The following is a 17,912-nucleotide window of genomic DNA, read 5'->3' as shown; positions in this document are numbered from 1 at the left end:
CCCATCCCACCTATAATGTCATATGTTTTCTCATGAGCGAGGACACACAGGCATCCTTATTCGCTAGAGCACTCGCACAGGAAGGACAAAAGAGGAAGAAGACACACCCACCAGCTATCCTAACTGTATAGCAGTCACGTGACTGCAATGCATTATAATAATAATAATAAAAAAAAAAAAGGTACAATCACAGATTTAAAAGAAAATGTACACAACAATGGACTTATTTTGTTAAACTGATTGTAGGGAGTTGATTGAGCCTAAGCCTTTCCTTCCACCATCAATATATGCAGGTCACTTGCAGCCAATAATAATAAAAAAAGAGAAAAAACACCTGAAAGCAGTCTTGGTCCTGACCCCTTATTATAAGACGAAGCTGCTGGCCTGCAGCTGCTGACATGTTCCTTAGAATCAATTTTTGCTGTCTGTAAAGAAAAACAGAACATATCAATCACAGATGTCTTGATGAAAAAAAAAATGTAATCCATTAATTTAAAGAAAGCCTACATTTACAATAAAGATTTAGTTATGTTGCATGTTAGTGTGTTGAGGCATCCTATTGAAAATCATGGGCTGAAGAATCACAACATTTCTAATAGAACACAGTATGGTGCATTGAAGTTGAGCAGTGATGTATGTGCATTGCCTTTATTCATTGGGGTGCTACTCAAAATTAATGGCAATGAAATACATGTAATGTACAGTAAAGAGATAAATGTGCCCCTTAGGATGCCATTGCAATCTCTCATTGAAAACTGACTGTTATACTTATCTCCTACATAATTATTTTTTCAGTCACTGACCTGGAACTTGTAAGCATCCAGTGAAGTACAAATTCCTCAGATGCTTGCAGGTTTTGGGCCAGTGATTCAGAAGGTACTGAAGTCACTGTTTAAAAAAAAAATACATAGACTGCAATTGCTAGCATCTGTTAAGAATGTCTTGTTGTCTTGTTGTTAACAGAAAAGTAATCTTAATGCTATTTAGATAGACTTACACTGCTCTTCCAACACCAACTCCTCCCCATGCTATGAATTGTTTGTTTGAAAGAATTGATGGAACATCTGAGTAACTAATGGCAGAAGAATTTGTGTTTCCTGAAGGCTCAATGTCTCCAACCAACATCACTTCATACTGTGGACCTGCTGGCTGGACCATGATTTTCAAGATACTGTGGGTAAAAGGAAAAAAAGACAATAAGATGCATATAATGCTATAAAGAAACTAAATTGACTTGACTTAATTAACATACCTTTGTTTTGTATTTGAATTACGTGGAAAGTATTTAATTGCAACTATTTGTTCTTCCCCTGGTGCAAGAAACAAATCTTCAGGGTCTACAGAAAAACCATCTTCATTTGAACACTTTGTGGAAGAATGACATTACAATAAATATCATTTTTATTAAACAGACTACACATATAAAAAGGACATGCATGGGAATGCTTACCATAATTTTTAAATGAGCAGCAATGTTTCCTGCATTTTTTAATGGCAGCAGTTGTTTGGCAGATGATCCATAGACACAGGTTAAACGGACAGTCTTTGGTGAGAAAGAAAAAAATCGTGAATTACAATTTTATTTCTACAAATTACCAGAGCACTACTTCTCCACCTTGTGGAGCTGAAATGGGGGAGTTTGGGCACAAATCTGTACAATGGACAGTGAAGGGAACAAAAATGACAGCTGCTACCCCCAAGCCTAGAGTTACCATCTTTGGTCCAAAAAAGAGCAAAGATGATGGAGGTGTTAGAACGTTGTTAAACCAGTGTAATTTAGTCATTCTAAACGCATCAAAAGTGCAAAATTTGTGTGTGATTCATTCCTTTTGTGAAGGCATAGAATAATGTTTCTGGCACAAAGCTTTTTTATGCAGCCCTAAAAAAATACCACTATAAATATTAAATGTCAACATACAAACGGTTTTAAAAAATTCTAAGAAAATAAAATGGGGTTACAAAAAAGTTAATAAAATGCTTTTTGAATGAAGGCTATATCAAGCTTATGAATGAAGGCTATATCAAGTATCCTTTATTTATACATGAAGAGTAGGACTGACTGTTTTGCTGATGTTTTGTATACTATGGTAGTGCTCTCCAGGTAAAATCAGCAGAGCCCTTAACGTGGGGAGGGGGTTCCCCTCCAGGGCACCTTGTCCGCATGTTGATGGGGTCAAGGGCCTCTCCCTCACAACTCTGAGCAGTGGTTGTGTGGGCTTAATGTAATTTGGAAAAAATCCAAAATAAATTAAAAAACACAGACACTTTTGACCTTTAGAATAAAAAAAACAATGCCCCTCAAAGTAAATCCAGCATCAGTCATGGTGATTGGGTAAACACAGCCAAAACCCCCCCCCCCCCCCCCCCAAAAAAAAAAAAAAAGTCTCCATCCCATGCTGGCATGCCCCGGTCGATGGCATCACCCCTTAGTTTATTTTACTTAGCAGAGGAGTTGACAGATGCTGGGAGCTGGCGTCTGGTGCAAACTTTTTTTCTGGGTCAGCTGCGGCGGGGGAGAAATTCAGGGGACATCGTGTATGTTTTTGTTTTTTGTTTTTTTTAAATAAAAGGACTTGTCAAAAACGGTCTCTGTGGTTTTATTTTTGCCACTTTTTGGCGAACGAGTAGGGGTACAATGTACCCTATACTTATTCACATGGGGGGGTGGGATCTGGGGGGGAAGGGCACCCTTGTTAAAGGGGGCTTCCAGATTCAAATAAGCCAGCTCAATCAAGGTGCTTTGGTGGGTTAAGCGTCATCTTTTGCTGCCTCATTTATTGAGGAGTGGCGTGAAACCACTTTATGGTGCACGCAGCAACCTTATGTTTATTACTGATTCATTTGCAACTCTATGTTTATATGTTTGATGATTTTTGTGGTGTAAGGGGTAATCACGTAGTGGCTGCTCAAACTGGTAATTAAGTTTGGTTCATCCAGCAGTACAGTTTCAGAGTTGTTTGTTTTAAACATACCTGCAAGTCCTTAGGGGCATGTATCCTCGCACAGCCAACTCTTGCTCTTAACTGGATACTTTTTAGCATGCATGCAGGGCCTGGGCTGTCAATTTCAATATCAACCCTTGCTGCAAACTCTTCTGGTGGACCAAGGGAACCTATCAAAATGAATACATAGAAAAAAATGGGAAATTTATATATATATATATATATATATATATATATATATATATATATATATATATATATATATATATATATATTTATTACACACACACACCTATATATATATAAAATTATGCATATCTCGATCTCTAATGTGAATGTATAGAGGAAAAGAAAATGTTAATAAGCATTTATATTTAATATTTATGTACTTACAGTTGCAAGAAAAAGTATGTGAACCCCTTGGGATTACGTGGAGTTTTGCATGAATTGGGCATAAAATGTGCTCTGAACGTCATCTAAGTCACAATAGAAGAACACAGTCTGCTGAACATAGTACTACACAAACATTAGATGTTGCCATGGTTTAATTGCACATAACATGTAAACATTCACAATGCAGGGAGGAAAAAGTATGTGAGGCCCTAGCTTAATGACTTCTCCCAGAGCTAATTGGAGCCAGGAGTGAGCCAACCTTGACTCCAATCAGTGTGATGATATTGGATGTGTTGCTGACAGCTGTCCTGCCCTTAAAAAAAACACACCTGTTTTGGGTTTACTGGTTTCAAGAAGCACTGTCTGATGTGAACCATGCCTCGCAGAAAAGAGCTCTCAGAAGACCTACGATCAAGAATTGTTGACTTGCATGAAGCTGGAAAGGGTTACAAAATATCTCCAAAAGCCTTGATGTTCATGTGTCCACGGTAAGACAGACTGTCTACAAATGGAGAAAGTTTAGCTACTCTCCCTAGGCGTGGTCGTCCTGTAAAAATGACTGCAAGAGCACAGCGCAGAATGCTGCATGAGGTAAAGAAGAATCCCAGAGTGTCAGCTAAAGACCTACAGAAATCTCTGGCACATGCTAACATTTTTGTTGACACATCTACAATAAGGAAAACATTAAACAAGAATGGAGTACATGGGAGGACACCACGGAGGAAGCCATTGCTGTCCAAAAAGAATATTGCAGCACGTTTGAAGTTTGCAAAAGAGCACCTGGATGTTCCACAGCACTACTGGCAAAATATACTGTGGACAGATGAAACCAAGATTGAGTTGTTTGGGAAGAACACACAACACTATGTGTGGAGAAAAAAAGGCACAGCACACCAACATCAAAACCTCATCCCCACTGTAAAACATGGCGGAGGGAGCATCATGGTTTGGGCTGCTTTGCTGCCTCAGGGCCTGGACGGATTGTTGTCATTGATGGGAAAATGAATTCCAGAGTTTATCAAGACATTTTGCAGGAAAACGTATGACCATCTGTCCGCCAACTGAAGCTCCGCAGAGGATGGGTGATGCAACAGGACAATGACCCAAAGCATACAAGTAATTCAACAAAACAATGGCTGCAACAGCACAGAATACGCCTTCTGGAGTGGTCCAGTCAGAGTCCTGACCTCAACCCGATTGAAATGCTGTGGCATGACCTTAAGAGAGCGATTAACACCAGACATCCCAAGAATATTGCTACACTGAAACAGTTTTGTGAAGAGGAGTGGTCCAAAATTACTCCAGATCGTTGTGCAGGTCTGATCTGCAACTACAGGAAACATTTGGTTGAGGTTATTGCTGCCAAAAGAGGGTCAACCAGTTATTAAGTCCAAAGGTTCACATACTTTTTCCTCCCTGCACTGTCAATGTTTACATGTTATGTGCAATTAAACCATGGCAACATCTAATGTTTGTGTAGTATTATGTTCAGCAGACTGTGTTCTTCTATTGTTGTGACTTAGATGACGTTCAGAGCACATTTTATGCCCAATTCATACAAAACTCCATGTAATCCCAAGGGGTTCACATACTTTTTCTTGCAACTGTATATTTACCTTTTTGCCACTACGGATGTCCCGGTTCGTTCTTGGATGGCGATTCCACTGGCTGACCATAGAGATTATACTTGCGTGCAAAGGTAAATGCATACGTAGCATGTGCATGCATATGGTAATGGTGTTTGTACCACACATGTGACATATTGCCGCAAATGGTACAGAAAGTGCAATAATTCTAGCACTAGTCCTCCTGTGTAACTGTAAACTGGTAACTGGTTTTAAACTTTTAACCACTTCAAGTCCGGACACTTTCACATCCTTCCTGTGCAGGCCAATTTTCAGCTTTTCAGTGCTATCACAAATTGAAGGACAATTGTGCGGTCATGCAACACTGTACCCATATGAATTTAGCATTTTTTTGAGACAGATAAAACTTTATTTTGGTGGTATTTATTCACCACTGGGATTTTTGTGTTTTTTGCTATGTAAATGAAAAAGTCCAAAAATTTTGAAAAAAAGGGTTTTTCTTATAAAATGTTGCAAATAAATAATATTTCATCATAAATCTTGGCCAAAGTGTATTCCATTATCTTTTTAGTAAAAAAAAAAAAAATAACCCAAATTCGTTTGCATTGATTGGTTTGTGTGTCTACAACTGACTGTATATAAGATTGGAATTGTCATTTATTTTTCTTTATATTAGTAATGGTTGCGATCAGCGACTTCAATATTGCGGCGGACAATCAGACAATGACACTTTGTGGGAACCAGTAACACGAACACAGTGATCAGTGCTAAAAATATCCACTGACACTGTACTAATGACACTGGTTAGGAAGGGGTTATACATCTAGGGCAATCTAAGTGTTAACTGTGCGCTGTTATGTAAACTGTGTGCTGCTTTCACTAAGGGAAGTGAAGGATCTTATTCCCTGCTTTGCAGGCACACATGATCCATCACTTATCCCCCTGTCAGAACGGAGCTCTGCCTTGTTTTCATAAGCAGGGTTCAGTTCTGTGTCTCTCCCTGATGATCGACGGGTGCCAGCGGACATCCACTGCCCGCCCACATGCATGTCCCCTAGGCAGAAGTGCAGAATCATATTTATACACATTATTATGTACAGGAGGGTTGCCCTGTAGCAGTTTATTTGCTGTGAGGGTGGTACTAAAGTGGTTAAAAATATGTGTTTGGGGGTTCTAAGCAATTTTGTAGCAAAGAAGGATTTTCATATGTAGGAGAGAAGTGTCAGAACTGGCCCAATAGGCAAGTGGTTAAAAATATACACACTGTATATATACAGTCAGGTCCATGAATATTGGGACATCGACACAATTCTAACATTTTTGGCTCTATACACCACCACAATGGATTTGAAATGAAACGAACAAGATGTGCTTTAACTGCAGACTGGCAGCTTTAATTTGAGGGTATTTACATCCAAATCAGGTTAACGGTGTAGGAATTACAACAGTTTGCATATGTGCCTCCCACTTGTTAAGGGAGCAAAAGTAATGGGACAATTGGCTTCTCAGCTGTTCCATGGCCAGGTGTGTGTTATTCCCTCATTATCCTAATTACAATGAGCAGATAAAAGGTCCACAGTTCATTTCAAGTGTGCTTTTTGCATTTGGAATCTGTTGCTGTCAACTTTCAAGATGAGATCCAAAGAGCTGTCACTATCAGTGAAGCAAGCCATCATTAGGCTGAAAAAACAAAACAAACCCATCAGAGAGAGAGCAAAAACAGGCGTGGCCAAAACAACTGTTTGGAATATTCTTAAAAAGAAGAAACACACCGGTGAGCTCAGCAACACCAAAAGACCCGGAAGACCACGTAAAACAACTGGGGTGGATTACCAACTAATTATTTCCCTGGTGAAGAAAACACTCTTCACAACAGTTGGCCAGATCAAGACCACTCTCCAGGAGGTAGGTGTATGTGTGTCAAAGTCAACAATCAAGAGAAGACTTCACCAGAGTGAATACAGAGGGTTCACCACAAGATGTAAACCATTGGTGAGCCTCAAAAACATGAGGCTCACCAATGGTATGCGTTCCAGACTTCAGGCTGTAATTGACTGCAAAGGATTTGCAACCAAGTATTAAAAAGTGAAAGTTTGATTTATGATGATTATTCTGTCCCATTACTTTTGGTCCCTTAACAAGTGGGAGGCACATATGCAAACTGTTGTAATTCCTACACCGTTCACCTGATTTGGATGTAAATACCCTCAAATTAAAAGCCGACAGTCTGCAGTTAAAGCACATCTTGTTTGTTTCATTTCAAATCCATTGTGGTGGTGTATAGAGCCAAAAATGTTAGAATTGTGTCGATGTCCCAATATTTATGGACCTGACTGTACACATACACACCTACCATCTGTATATCTATATGGAAATATAGAGATCTAGATATACACACACACTTCATGCAGATATTTTCTTTTCAACAACCCAACCCATCACACAAACACATGCTTCACAACACCACTGTTACATGGAAACATGAATGAGAACAATCAAGTATGAGGTACAGAAGGATGAGCGCAACACTGCTATAAACTCTGAAAATTACCATTATAAACTCCCAAAGACTTTGAGACACCACAATCTAGGAACATTTTTTTAAATACCGGACGGAGGACATACCTGCAGAGTTGTAAGTCTGTGGCGCATGAAACACCACCCACACTGCAAAACATTCATGCTCCTAAAATAAGAACAAATGTAAAATTTCATTATGAGGAGATTATTCATTTGAGAATAGAGCTTGTAGGAATATGATTGAAGGACAAAACCAACTAAACAACTTCAATGTTAGGTAAAGAATTAACTCACCAAGAAGGTGATGTGGTGTTAACAATTCCACATTTAAGCCAGTAAATGCCTGCCATGACAGTTATGATCTCAATGAATTTTAAATTAATAATACAACAGAAGTAGCGCAGAGCTTAAAAAGGTATGCGTGAAAGGTGAACACACACAAAAGGTGGATGGGAACAAAGTCAGAGATCTCACAACGGTTGTCCTCAAAAAAGCCATTAAACATTACAGACAACCATGCAGAGAACTAACCACCACCACTAGTTCACATCGTCATTTTATTTAGGTTACAAATGTGCCTGTCATTTTCATAATGCATTTCACTGTATTCGGCTTTATTATTCACACATTTCTAACCTGGAAGCAGGAAATGGTAACTATTTTAACATATTTAATATTTATCGTTGAGATGTTAAATAAAATGGTTATATATTCACGGTAAAATCTTTTTCTTTGAGTTCATGGAGGGACACAGGATTCGGAGATATTTGGGTTATACTACAGCTTACAGGGCGATTTGGACACTGGCAAAACAGAATTAGTAGACACCTGGACTGAAAAGTTTCTAACTGGAGAACATGAAGACTTATTTCATTTTCAAGGTATGAACTGTTTGTGCCGCATTGCTCTTCAATACGATTAGATGAATCAAAGCAGCAGACTGAAGTGAGTGTAAAGGGCCTTGAGCAGTTCAAAGAACGTGAAGAATATAAAATGAAGATTGATAAAGTGCAAAGAAATTTGAGGATAACAAAAACATCTAAGTTTAAAAGTGATTGGGGAAGAAACTTTTGACTTGTCCAACTCAAGGGGAAGGAGCCGTTCCAGTAAACAGAGATTTAGATTTGTCTCCCAGTCTGGTTTTGAGAGGAATTCTAGGGACACAGATCTAGAAACTTCACAGAGATCAGTGTTTTTTATTTATTTATTTTTAAGACAAGGGGTGCCAAGACAGCCATGAAAAGGAAGTGCAGGGCAAAACTTTAAAAACAAAAATCGGCTTTGAGAAAGGAGCAGAGAGAAAAGGGAAGGGGAGAAAAGTAGGGAGTACACAGAAGACAGAGGACCAGAAGAAAAAATGAGTAATAATTTTAAATTATAATACATCAAAACCAGATAACCAGGTATCTGTCCAATTTTAATTTAAAGTGCTGACATGTAAGACTGCGGAGTAGGGGTTTAACCTTCTCAGGCAAAAATACAACGAAGGAGTTTACTGTGCATAAGGATTTCAACTTATTTCTCCAAAAAGGTACTCTTGCGTGTCCTCCATGATGGAAAGATGCCAGGCCTTAGGGCATGCCACAAATAAAGAACAACAGGCGCTAACTGATCTAATTGAACTATTGGATGAGGACACTCCTGAGGAAGAGATAATGGATGGAAAGGACACCCTGGTCATTAGGAGGGAGGATTTGCTAACAAGATCACCAAAAATGCCTGGCATGGTGAAAGTCACTTTTTGTAGATAAAAATGCTGAACAAGAGTTATGATCAATGGTGCTGAACCAGTGAGGTTTATAATCCAATTTGGTGCCCAATGGCCACCGGTACGTCCAGAATTGAACAAACATTGGCATGTCCTGAGACAATGTCCAGTGTTGTCTGAGATAGGAGAATACCCAAAAACAGGTAGCCAGAAGGGCACAAAATCTGGGTGACCTACTAAAGCATTCCCTCGCTAGAGGGGCGTGTTACAGTGTGGGAGGTGTCAGATCTGCCTATTTGTAGAACAAATGGAGGTGTTCACAGATGCTAATGTGAACGTTTCCCCCGAGCTTGATTAACTGTAGAACTACAAAAGGTGATTTATCCTATAGCAAAACATAGGTTGAAAAGAACAAACACCAGTTAAGAGAGCACATTGGTGAACACCTTTGTGAAATTATAAAGAAAGAACGAACCTGACAGTCTCCTTGCACAACACTTCAGAACCTTCCATAATGAAAAACTGGATGGTTTAAAGGTAAAGAGGATTTATACGCTGAAGTACAAGGAGAGAGGAGTTTAACACTGTGTCGTTACACAACGAAACATTTTGGATACATAAATGAAAGCAGAACTACACTGCATCTAAGCAGCACAAATCAAAAACACTATTTAATTCATGTTTTATGTGCAAAGCAAACTCCCCCATCCATTCACATCTCTATGCTTTATTTTGCTGAGAAAAAAAAATAATTTGAAAAATACCCCTCTAGCATTTTTGACTGCAGCCATCTTAAGGGCAGATAAATTTACTTCCTGGAATTTAGAAGCCATCAGCCCTTAGCTCAGATAGGAGAGAGTGCTTAGCAGAGAAAGCCCCTCCTTCCCTCCTAAAAGACTCCTGGGATATCTGACAATTTGCCTAAGCATAGAAACCAGGAAGTAACTGATGAAATGTAAAAAAAAAAAAAAAAGTTTATACAAGTAAATGTAATACTTTTCTGTTTACTAATATTAGCAGCAGCAGGATTAAAAATAGTCCATGTTGATTGAGAGAGTGAAGGTCCGCTTTAAAGACTTTAGCTCCAAAAGGGCTGTACACAGAGTTAAATCTCCAAGTTTTTCTGGGATAATGATATTAAGGGTTCCTCCTTTTCTTCCCTTCTCCCCTACTCCTCTCTCCTTCCCTATTCATCCTTTCTGAAGAAGCCATTAGTACGTTCGTTTGATGAAGCGCATTGATGTCACCTGACCTATGTCACTTAGTCCCGGAACATAGCAATGTAGTTCAGGGCGGACTGTAGCAGCCTAACGGATAGTCGGCCTAGGCAATGGATGGTGTGGCATATGCATGAGCTTGTGGTAAACAGAGGCGAACACTCACATGGTCTGGAGTAAGAATGTGACGGCAGCAGTTGGAACCAGCCTGGATTGGGTGAGAGTAACATTGAGAGTAGATTTCAACTGCTGGACTTTTTATTACTAGCTGCCTGGCACTGTGTTACTGTGCTTTGTTCACGTAGGACACATACTCTGTCCTGGACGGACATGACATCCAATCACCTATTGAGGTGAGATACTTGCCTCTGTCGGCCTGTCCATGTGTTGTCATATCTCTGAATCTACCTAGTACTCTTTTGCCACTAACGCTGTGTACCTTCTAACCTTAGCAATATGCCTATTAGCTTTATCATTCCTTCAAGCCCATCATGGACTATTACATTCACATATTGATTCAGTTATGACTGGAGTATTCTCAGGGGCGCCATTCAAGCTACTTACCTTCATTTTTGATTTATTGGTTGTATCTTCATGTTAGCGCAATTCCTTTTGGGTGGACATAGTGGGTAGTCTAAACAGTTACCCTTTGTTTTGTTTGTTAACGGATTACTGTACTAGCCATTTGCCTTAGGAGACTGTTTGACATACCGATTGTAGCCCAAGTGTATGTCCGAATGTAAATATGTTATGAGACAACGCTGTCTTAGTTTTTTAAATTATGGTGAAGAGTTTGGGTATTTTAAAAATTAAGGGTTGAATATAATAATTATAATTTAAGGGAAAACAATTATTTGATCCCCTGCAGATTTTGTAAGTTTGCCCACTTGCAAAGAATTGAAGTGTCTATAATTTTTATCATAGGTGTATTTTAAATGATAGAGAAAGAATATTAACCATAAATCGAGAAAAAAAACATGATACAAATGTTATAAATTGAGTTGCAGTTCAGTGAGTAACTAAATTATTTGATCATCTACCAACGAAAAATAATTCTGGCTCCCACAGACTGGCTATTTGCTCATGTGGTACACAGATTAGTCCCGTCAATTTAGAAAGCTGCTCCTAAGGACAACTCATTATGTGTATAAAAGACACCTGTCCACAGAATCTTTCTTCCATTCAAACATCAACGTCATGGGGAAAGAGCTGTCAAAGGAAGTCAGGGACGAGATTGTAAACCTATACAAGGCTGAAATTGGCTAAAAGATCACCCTAGGTCTGGAGTTCAATGCAAAATTTCGCCTCATGGGGTAAGGATAATGAGAAAAGTGAGGGATCAGCCCAGAACTATACGGGAGGAACTTGTGAATGATCTCAAGTCAGTTGGGACCACAATGCACCACCATGGATTGAAATCCTGCAGAGTCCGCAAGGTCCCCCCCTCTTCAAGGAGGCACATGTAAAGACCAGTCTGAAGTTTGCCAATGAACATCTAAATGATTCAGAGGACTGGACGAAAGTGTTGTGGTCAGATGAGACCAAAATTGAGCTCTTTGGCATTAACTCGACTTGCCATGTTTGGAAGAAGAATAAAAATGCTGACTATGACCCTAAGAACACCATCCCTACAGTTCAGCATGAAGGTGGAAACATCATTCTATGGGGCCGTTTCTCTGCTAAAAAGGTACAGGCTGACTTTGTCGCATTGACGGGCCAATGGATGGGGCCGTGTCTTGTAAAATCTTGGAGAACCTTCTTCCCTCAGCCAGAACACTGAAGATGGGTTGTGGACGGGTCTTCCAGCATAAGAATGACCCAAAACATACCACTAAGGCAACAAAGGAGTGGCTCAAGAAGCAGCACATTAAAAAGGGAATGGAATGGCCTAGCCAGTTTCCAGCCTTCAAAATTGAGCTCTACCAAAAAGGGAAAGTTACGCTTTAATGCTTTGTCCCCCACTTCCCATTAAGGATTGGCACCTTTGGAAAGCAGGTACCCAAATTTGACAGGTACCCGGTCCCACTTCTCCTGCGATCACCTAGGCGGAAGTTGTCCTCCCTCCCTCTCCATAGTCTTCTGGGACACGTGACAGGTCCCAGAAGACTACGGGGCTATTTTACAAAGTGCAGTGCTTCTCGTGCATGCGCAGTGGACACCCGGCTGTGAAGCTGCAAGCTGTCACAGCCAGGTGCCCACACTAAAGATGCCGGCGCCAGTACTCAAACTACTCCAGAACCTGCGGCATCTGACACATACTGGAAGTCTAAGCCAGCTGCTCTCGAAGAAGCAGATCATCCAGGTACCCCACTATAGAGATCCCCCAGCTTCTCAAAAAACTCAGAACTAGAGTCAAAACTCTAGGAGCAGTGGAAAAGGCAAACGGCAATGCCACCAACTGGCACCAATGATGATCCTCGAAAGAAAACTGTAGAAACGACTGGTGAGGCTGAAAAACTGGGATATGCAGGTAGGCATCTTTAACATTGAATAATGCCAGGAAATCCGCTTAACCGCTGACCAGATGGAATTCATCCTGAATTTTTGCATTCTCGGGAATGTGTTGAGACCCTCAAAATCCAAAAAAAGGCTGGACATCCCCGTTTGCAGCCCTGGAAAAACCACTTTACAGGTTCCAAAGCCATAGAAAACCTCTGTTCTTTGAAGCTCCAAGGAGACACCAGAACACAGTGTGAAGTCAGAAAGGATTCTCTTAATAGGAGACAACCCGTAGTCTGGAATTGCAAAGTGGTATCTTTAGGCACCAAGGGAGAAACTCAACACTCTCTCAGAAACGCCTCTAAGTATTGTCCAATAGGATAGGATTCCCTGGCTCAGGGGAATATGCTTTGCCTAAAAAGTGAATGCAGCCACCGCCAATTGTAGGGCTGCTCCTGACTCCAGCACCCTTAAGTACTAGAACCTCATCCCCAGGGACCTTTAGTCTTGTTCAGATAGAAAATAGCCAGGTCTATGAATGGATAACTCCACCGCTGGTGAACCCCTTAGAAGGCGAAAACACCCTCTGCAAATTAGCCCAACCAGCATACATTACTTACAAAGAGAAGATTTGGGGAATTGTTTTTAGCTGCCAGGGCCCAAAACAAGTGAAAGAAACTGGAATTTGGGAGTGTAAAATTCTTAACCACTTGCCAACTGAGCATTTTTACCCACTTCCTGCCCAGCCCAATTTTCACCTTTCAGCGCTGCTGCACTTTGAATGACAATTGCGAATTCATGCAACACTCTACCCGTATGAAATTTGTTATTTTTTTCACACAAATACAGATTTCTTTTGCTGGTATTTAATCACCACTGGCATTTTTATTTTTTGCACTACAAAACAAAAAAAAAAAAGCAAAAAATTAGGGAAAAAAAAAGGTTCTCTTTGTTTTCTATTATAAAATGTTGCAAACAAGTACATTTTTTCCTTCACTGATGTGCGTTGAGGCAGCACTGATAAGGCAGCTCTGGTGGGAATTGATGAGGCGGCACTGATGGGCACTGGTAGGCGGCACCGATGGGCACTGACTGACAGGTGGCACTGCTGGGCACTTTTGGGGCTGCACTGAAATTTAGGACATTGATCAGTGCAGATGTCCTCTGTGACCCTTTCCGGTTATCAGCAGTCCTTTCCTCACACTGTGACAGCTTGAGGAAAGTGCTGCGGACAACCAGCAACTGTATTTACTTTGTGATCAGCTGTGTCGTTGGACAAAGCGGATCATGTGGTAAAAGTCCACTGTGATTGGCCTTTTACCTTGTCATGTAATCAACTGTGTCCTTAGGACACAGCAATCACAGACTGCGGCGGGTGCACACTGCTAGGGTCGCGTTCTGGGAGGACGTCACATGACTCCCTCCCAATACTGGACAACCGCGTTGTAGCCATCATTTGGCTATAGCGTGTTTGTAAAGTGGTTAAAAGCTGTGTATTACAGGGAAAAGGAGCCAAGAAACTTTTGTTGCCATTTCCCTAAAACAATCTCACAATCATAATACATATACCAATAAGTACACTCTAATATTCTCATGAATTCTTATCACAAACATTTCATAATAGCATGCATTTATACATAAACTTACTTACAGTCTTCTCCATTTTAAATTATAGTTAATCAAAAGGTTTATTTGTGCAATGTGCATTTGTATAGTAATGAAGGAAGTGCGGTCCAGACTGTTAATAAATGCCCTATTCTGTAATGCACTAAGGCAGTGTATGATGGGATATGATCTACAGGAAATGATGCAAGCAGAAAGCATTATTTAAAATTTCAAACAAAAAAGGTGAAAAATCAAAAGCTGCCACAGATGACATAAATGAGAGAACACTGGAATGGCTTGGGCAGAATAGACATTATAAAAAGTGAAATTCTGTCTGAAAAGGTGCACTTAGCCTTTGAGCATGTTAAGCTCATATATAGGTTATAACATGTAAATACTCTTGTTCTGCCACTCACCCCTTCATTGCCCCTCAACATGACAGTGGGTGGGGGTTCCTCTACCCACAACCGCTGCACGACTTTGAAAATGGTCAGTTTGTGAAGGGCTCTGCCTGTACGGTTGTGTCATGCAGTCACAGGACCACCATGGCAGATGAACTTGTAGTTTGAATTAACTGCTGGTGCGCTGATCAGCATGCCTGTACTTCATTCACAATGCCTACAGCTCTGAAAATGATAACCTGTACAAAAGGTATAGGCAACAGGGCTGTAGGCAGTGTGTGCAGGAGCATGACAAGACATACTTAGCAGACCCGGTTTTAAAAAAAATATTAAATGCACACGTTTATATGCAAAAATATGTTTAGTTTTTGTTTTTTTAATTAAAAAGGTGAACTTGGCCTTTAAATTTGTTCTGATGCAATTTGCAATAAAACAAAACCAAAAATCCATGGTCCACTGTGCCTGAAAAAGGCCAGGAACTGAAGCCACTTTCTGAGAGTACTTATCCAACAGGATCTCCTGATTTTCACCAGCTACTGCTCTGACTCTTATAAAAGCAGTTATAAGGCAAACTATACAGGCGGCGCGCCCTGATGCGCAACTGGTAGTAGCATTCTGGAGCCAACCCCTTTGACCTTCCCTTGCTGAGGATTTAACAGGCCTTACCTCAGGAGTGCATGCCCACAATTGATAACCTGGAGAGCATGTCCAAAGTTTGCATAAGGCATCTGAAAGGTGAAAAATGGAAGCTGTGGATGGGGAGGTGCCCAGACCAGCCCCCATAGCAGTGAATAATTCTGTACAGAACAGAAGGAGAAAACACTGTACAATATAGTAAACACTCCACAGAACACTAGCAACTTCACCCAGCCACTCCTTACCAGCAGCACTCTACCAAAGGGCCACTGCAGAAACAGAACTTAGTCGAGGGAGAACAGCCACACAAAGACTTCCACCCAAGGAGGCACTCACAAATCCAGGGCTATTTCAGGAGTCCAATCTTCAACCACCATGGTGGGCATGCCACAAAAGGGACCTTAAAGAACACAAATTCCCCTCCGGGATCACTGCCCTGGACCAAGTACACTGGAGAGCACTGCTTTCAGGATCCACTACCCATTGACAACATTACAGGTCATCCCTGCAATTCTTCAGCAGAACCACAGTGGGCCCCAGGGCTGCAGATGACTGATCCATATAAAGCCCTTCCCTTCCTCAGTAGGGGTATATGGAACAGGCAGCTAAATGCCCATAGAAGGGCATACATGCCTATAGAAGGAAATTTAACTGAGACTTCAAAAGGCAAAATCATCACCCAAAAATGCTACCAAAAAAGCGGAGGCTGTGCTTTGCTGAGGAGGGGTTATGCCTGGAGCAGGAAGCATGCCTTTATTGTGAAGCCAGTATCCATTCACCTGTGGGTGGAAGCATAATCTAATCATTATGGATACGAAAAAACCATGTGTTCTGTGATGTACAATTATGAAAGAGTATTTAGCAAGTAAATGTGGTGCTATAAACTAGAACAGTAATAAATGAACAAGGTTATTTTTGTTGAAAGACCTTTCAAGGTGCTACTTCTCCAAAACACTCCATATAAAATCCATGGTCCTGTAGTCCCCGTGGGTGCCAAAGCCAGAAGCCTGCACTCACTTCATGCTGAACTTAAGCTCAAGCAAAAAGGACCTTATACCAGTTACATCTTCAAAGTCCAGTTAACTTTAAAGCGCAAGCAAAGCAGAATATAGCTAACACTGCAGACGGTTCACCTGCGGCCTCAGACAGAAAGTTTGCAGTCAGTGCTGAATGCTGAAACAAGAGTCAGGGCAGCCACATACACCCCAAGCACTGGCGTCGGGGCAGCCACATACACCCCAAGCACTGGCGTCGGGGCAGCCACATACACCCCAAGCACTGGCGTCGGGGGAGCCACATACACCCCAAGCACTGGCGTCGGGGGAGCCACATACACCCCAAGCACTGGCGTCGGGGCAGCCACATACACCCCAAGCACTGGCGTCGGGGCAGCCACATACACCCCAAGCACTGGCGTCGGGGCAGCCACATACACCCCAAGCACTGGCGTCGGGGCAGCCACATACACCCCAAGCACTGGCGTCGGGGCAGCCACATACACCCCAAGCACTGGCGTCGAGGCAGCCACATACACCCCAAGCACTGGCGTCGGGGCAGCCACATACACCCCAAGCACTGGCGTCGGGGCAGCCACATACACCCCAAGCACTGGCGTCGGGGCAGCCACATACACCCCAAGCACTGGCGTCGGGGCAGCCACATACACCCCAAGCACTGGCGTCGGGGCAGCCACATACACCCCAAGCACTGGCGTCGGGGCAGCCACATACACCCCAAGCACTGGCGTCGGGGCAGCCACATACACCCCAAGCACTGGCGTCGGGGCAGCCACATACACCCCAAGCACTGGCGTCGGGGCAGCCACATACACCCCAAGCACTGGCGTCGGGGCAGCCACATACACCCCAAGCACTGGCGTCGGGGCAGCCACATACACCCCAAGCACTGGCGTCGGGGCAGCCACATACACCCCAAGCACTGGCGTCGGGGCAGCCACATACACCCCAAGCATTGGCGTCGGGGCAGCCACATACACCCAAGCATTGGCGTCAGGGCAGCAAAATACACCCAAGCATTGGCGTCAGGGCAGCAAAAACCCCAGACTGGTGTTAGTGAAACAAAAAACCCAGAATTGGTGTCAGTGCTGCAAAACATCCTAAGGATTGCTATTCAGTAAAAAAAAATAAAATCCAAGATTGGTGTCAAGGTAGCAAAATAGCCTCATGATCAGTGTCAGTCCAGCAAAATACCAACGGGATTGGTGTAAGTGCAGAACAGTATGCCCAGAACTGGAAATTGGTGCAACCAGCAAAAAACAAACCTCAGGGTTTATGATCAGTTCAGTACAACACCTCTAGGATTGGTGTCAGTATAGTAACATGCTCTCAGAATTAATGTGCATTTCAGCAAAAAATTAACAAAGCAGTAAGCATATCCAATTTGTCCTAAACATTGGAAATGTATTCTTGAGGCACATTTTATTTTATGGAAAATGTATGGACCAC

The 17,912-nt window shown here is 41.8% G+C and overlaps 1 protein-coding gene across 2 annotated transcripts in view; it reads right to left on the bottom strand.

Moving 5' to 3' along the window:
- The window catches only part of CEP192 (centrosomal protein 192), a 317,843-nt gene that overhangs the window by 93,387 nt on the left and 206,544 nt on the right, over positions 1-17,912 (bottom strand). For both annotated transcript variants that reach the window (XM_089671050.1, XM_089671051.1), the window contains exons 27-32: positions 7,547-7,607; positions 2,973-3,112; positions 1,451-1,543; positions 1,253-1,365; positions 998-1,171; positions 335-425 (exon numbers count right to left, since the gene is read on the bottom strand). In XM_089671050.1, the coding sequence (XP_089527176.1) occupies positions 335-425; positions 998-1,171; positions 1,253-1,365; positions 1,451-1,543; positions 2,973-3,112; positions 7,547-7,607 (672 nt within the window). The remainder of the gene's footprint in view (positions 1-334; positions 426-997; positions 1,172-1,252; positions 1,366-1,450; positions 1,544-2,972; positions 3,113-7,546; positions 7,608-17,912) is intronic.

The sequence above is a fragment of the Staurois parvus genome, unplaced genomic scaffold (assembly GCF_062004578.1).
Source record: "Staurois parvus isolate SC_StPar_1 unplaced genomic scaffold, SC_StPar_1.0 ptg000097l, whole genome shotgun sequence".
Taxonomy (NCBI): Eukaryota; Metazoa; Chordata; class Amphibia; order Anura; family Ranidae; genus Staurois; species Staurois parvus.
This window is presented reverse-complemented; position numbering and strand designations above follow the sequence as displayed.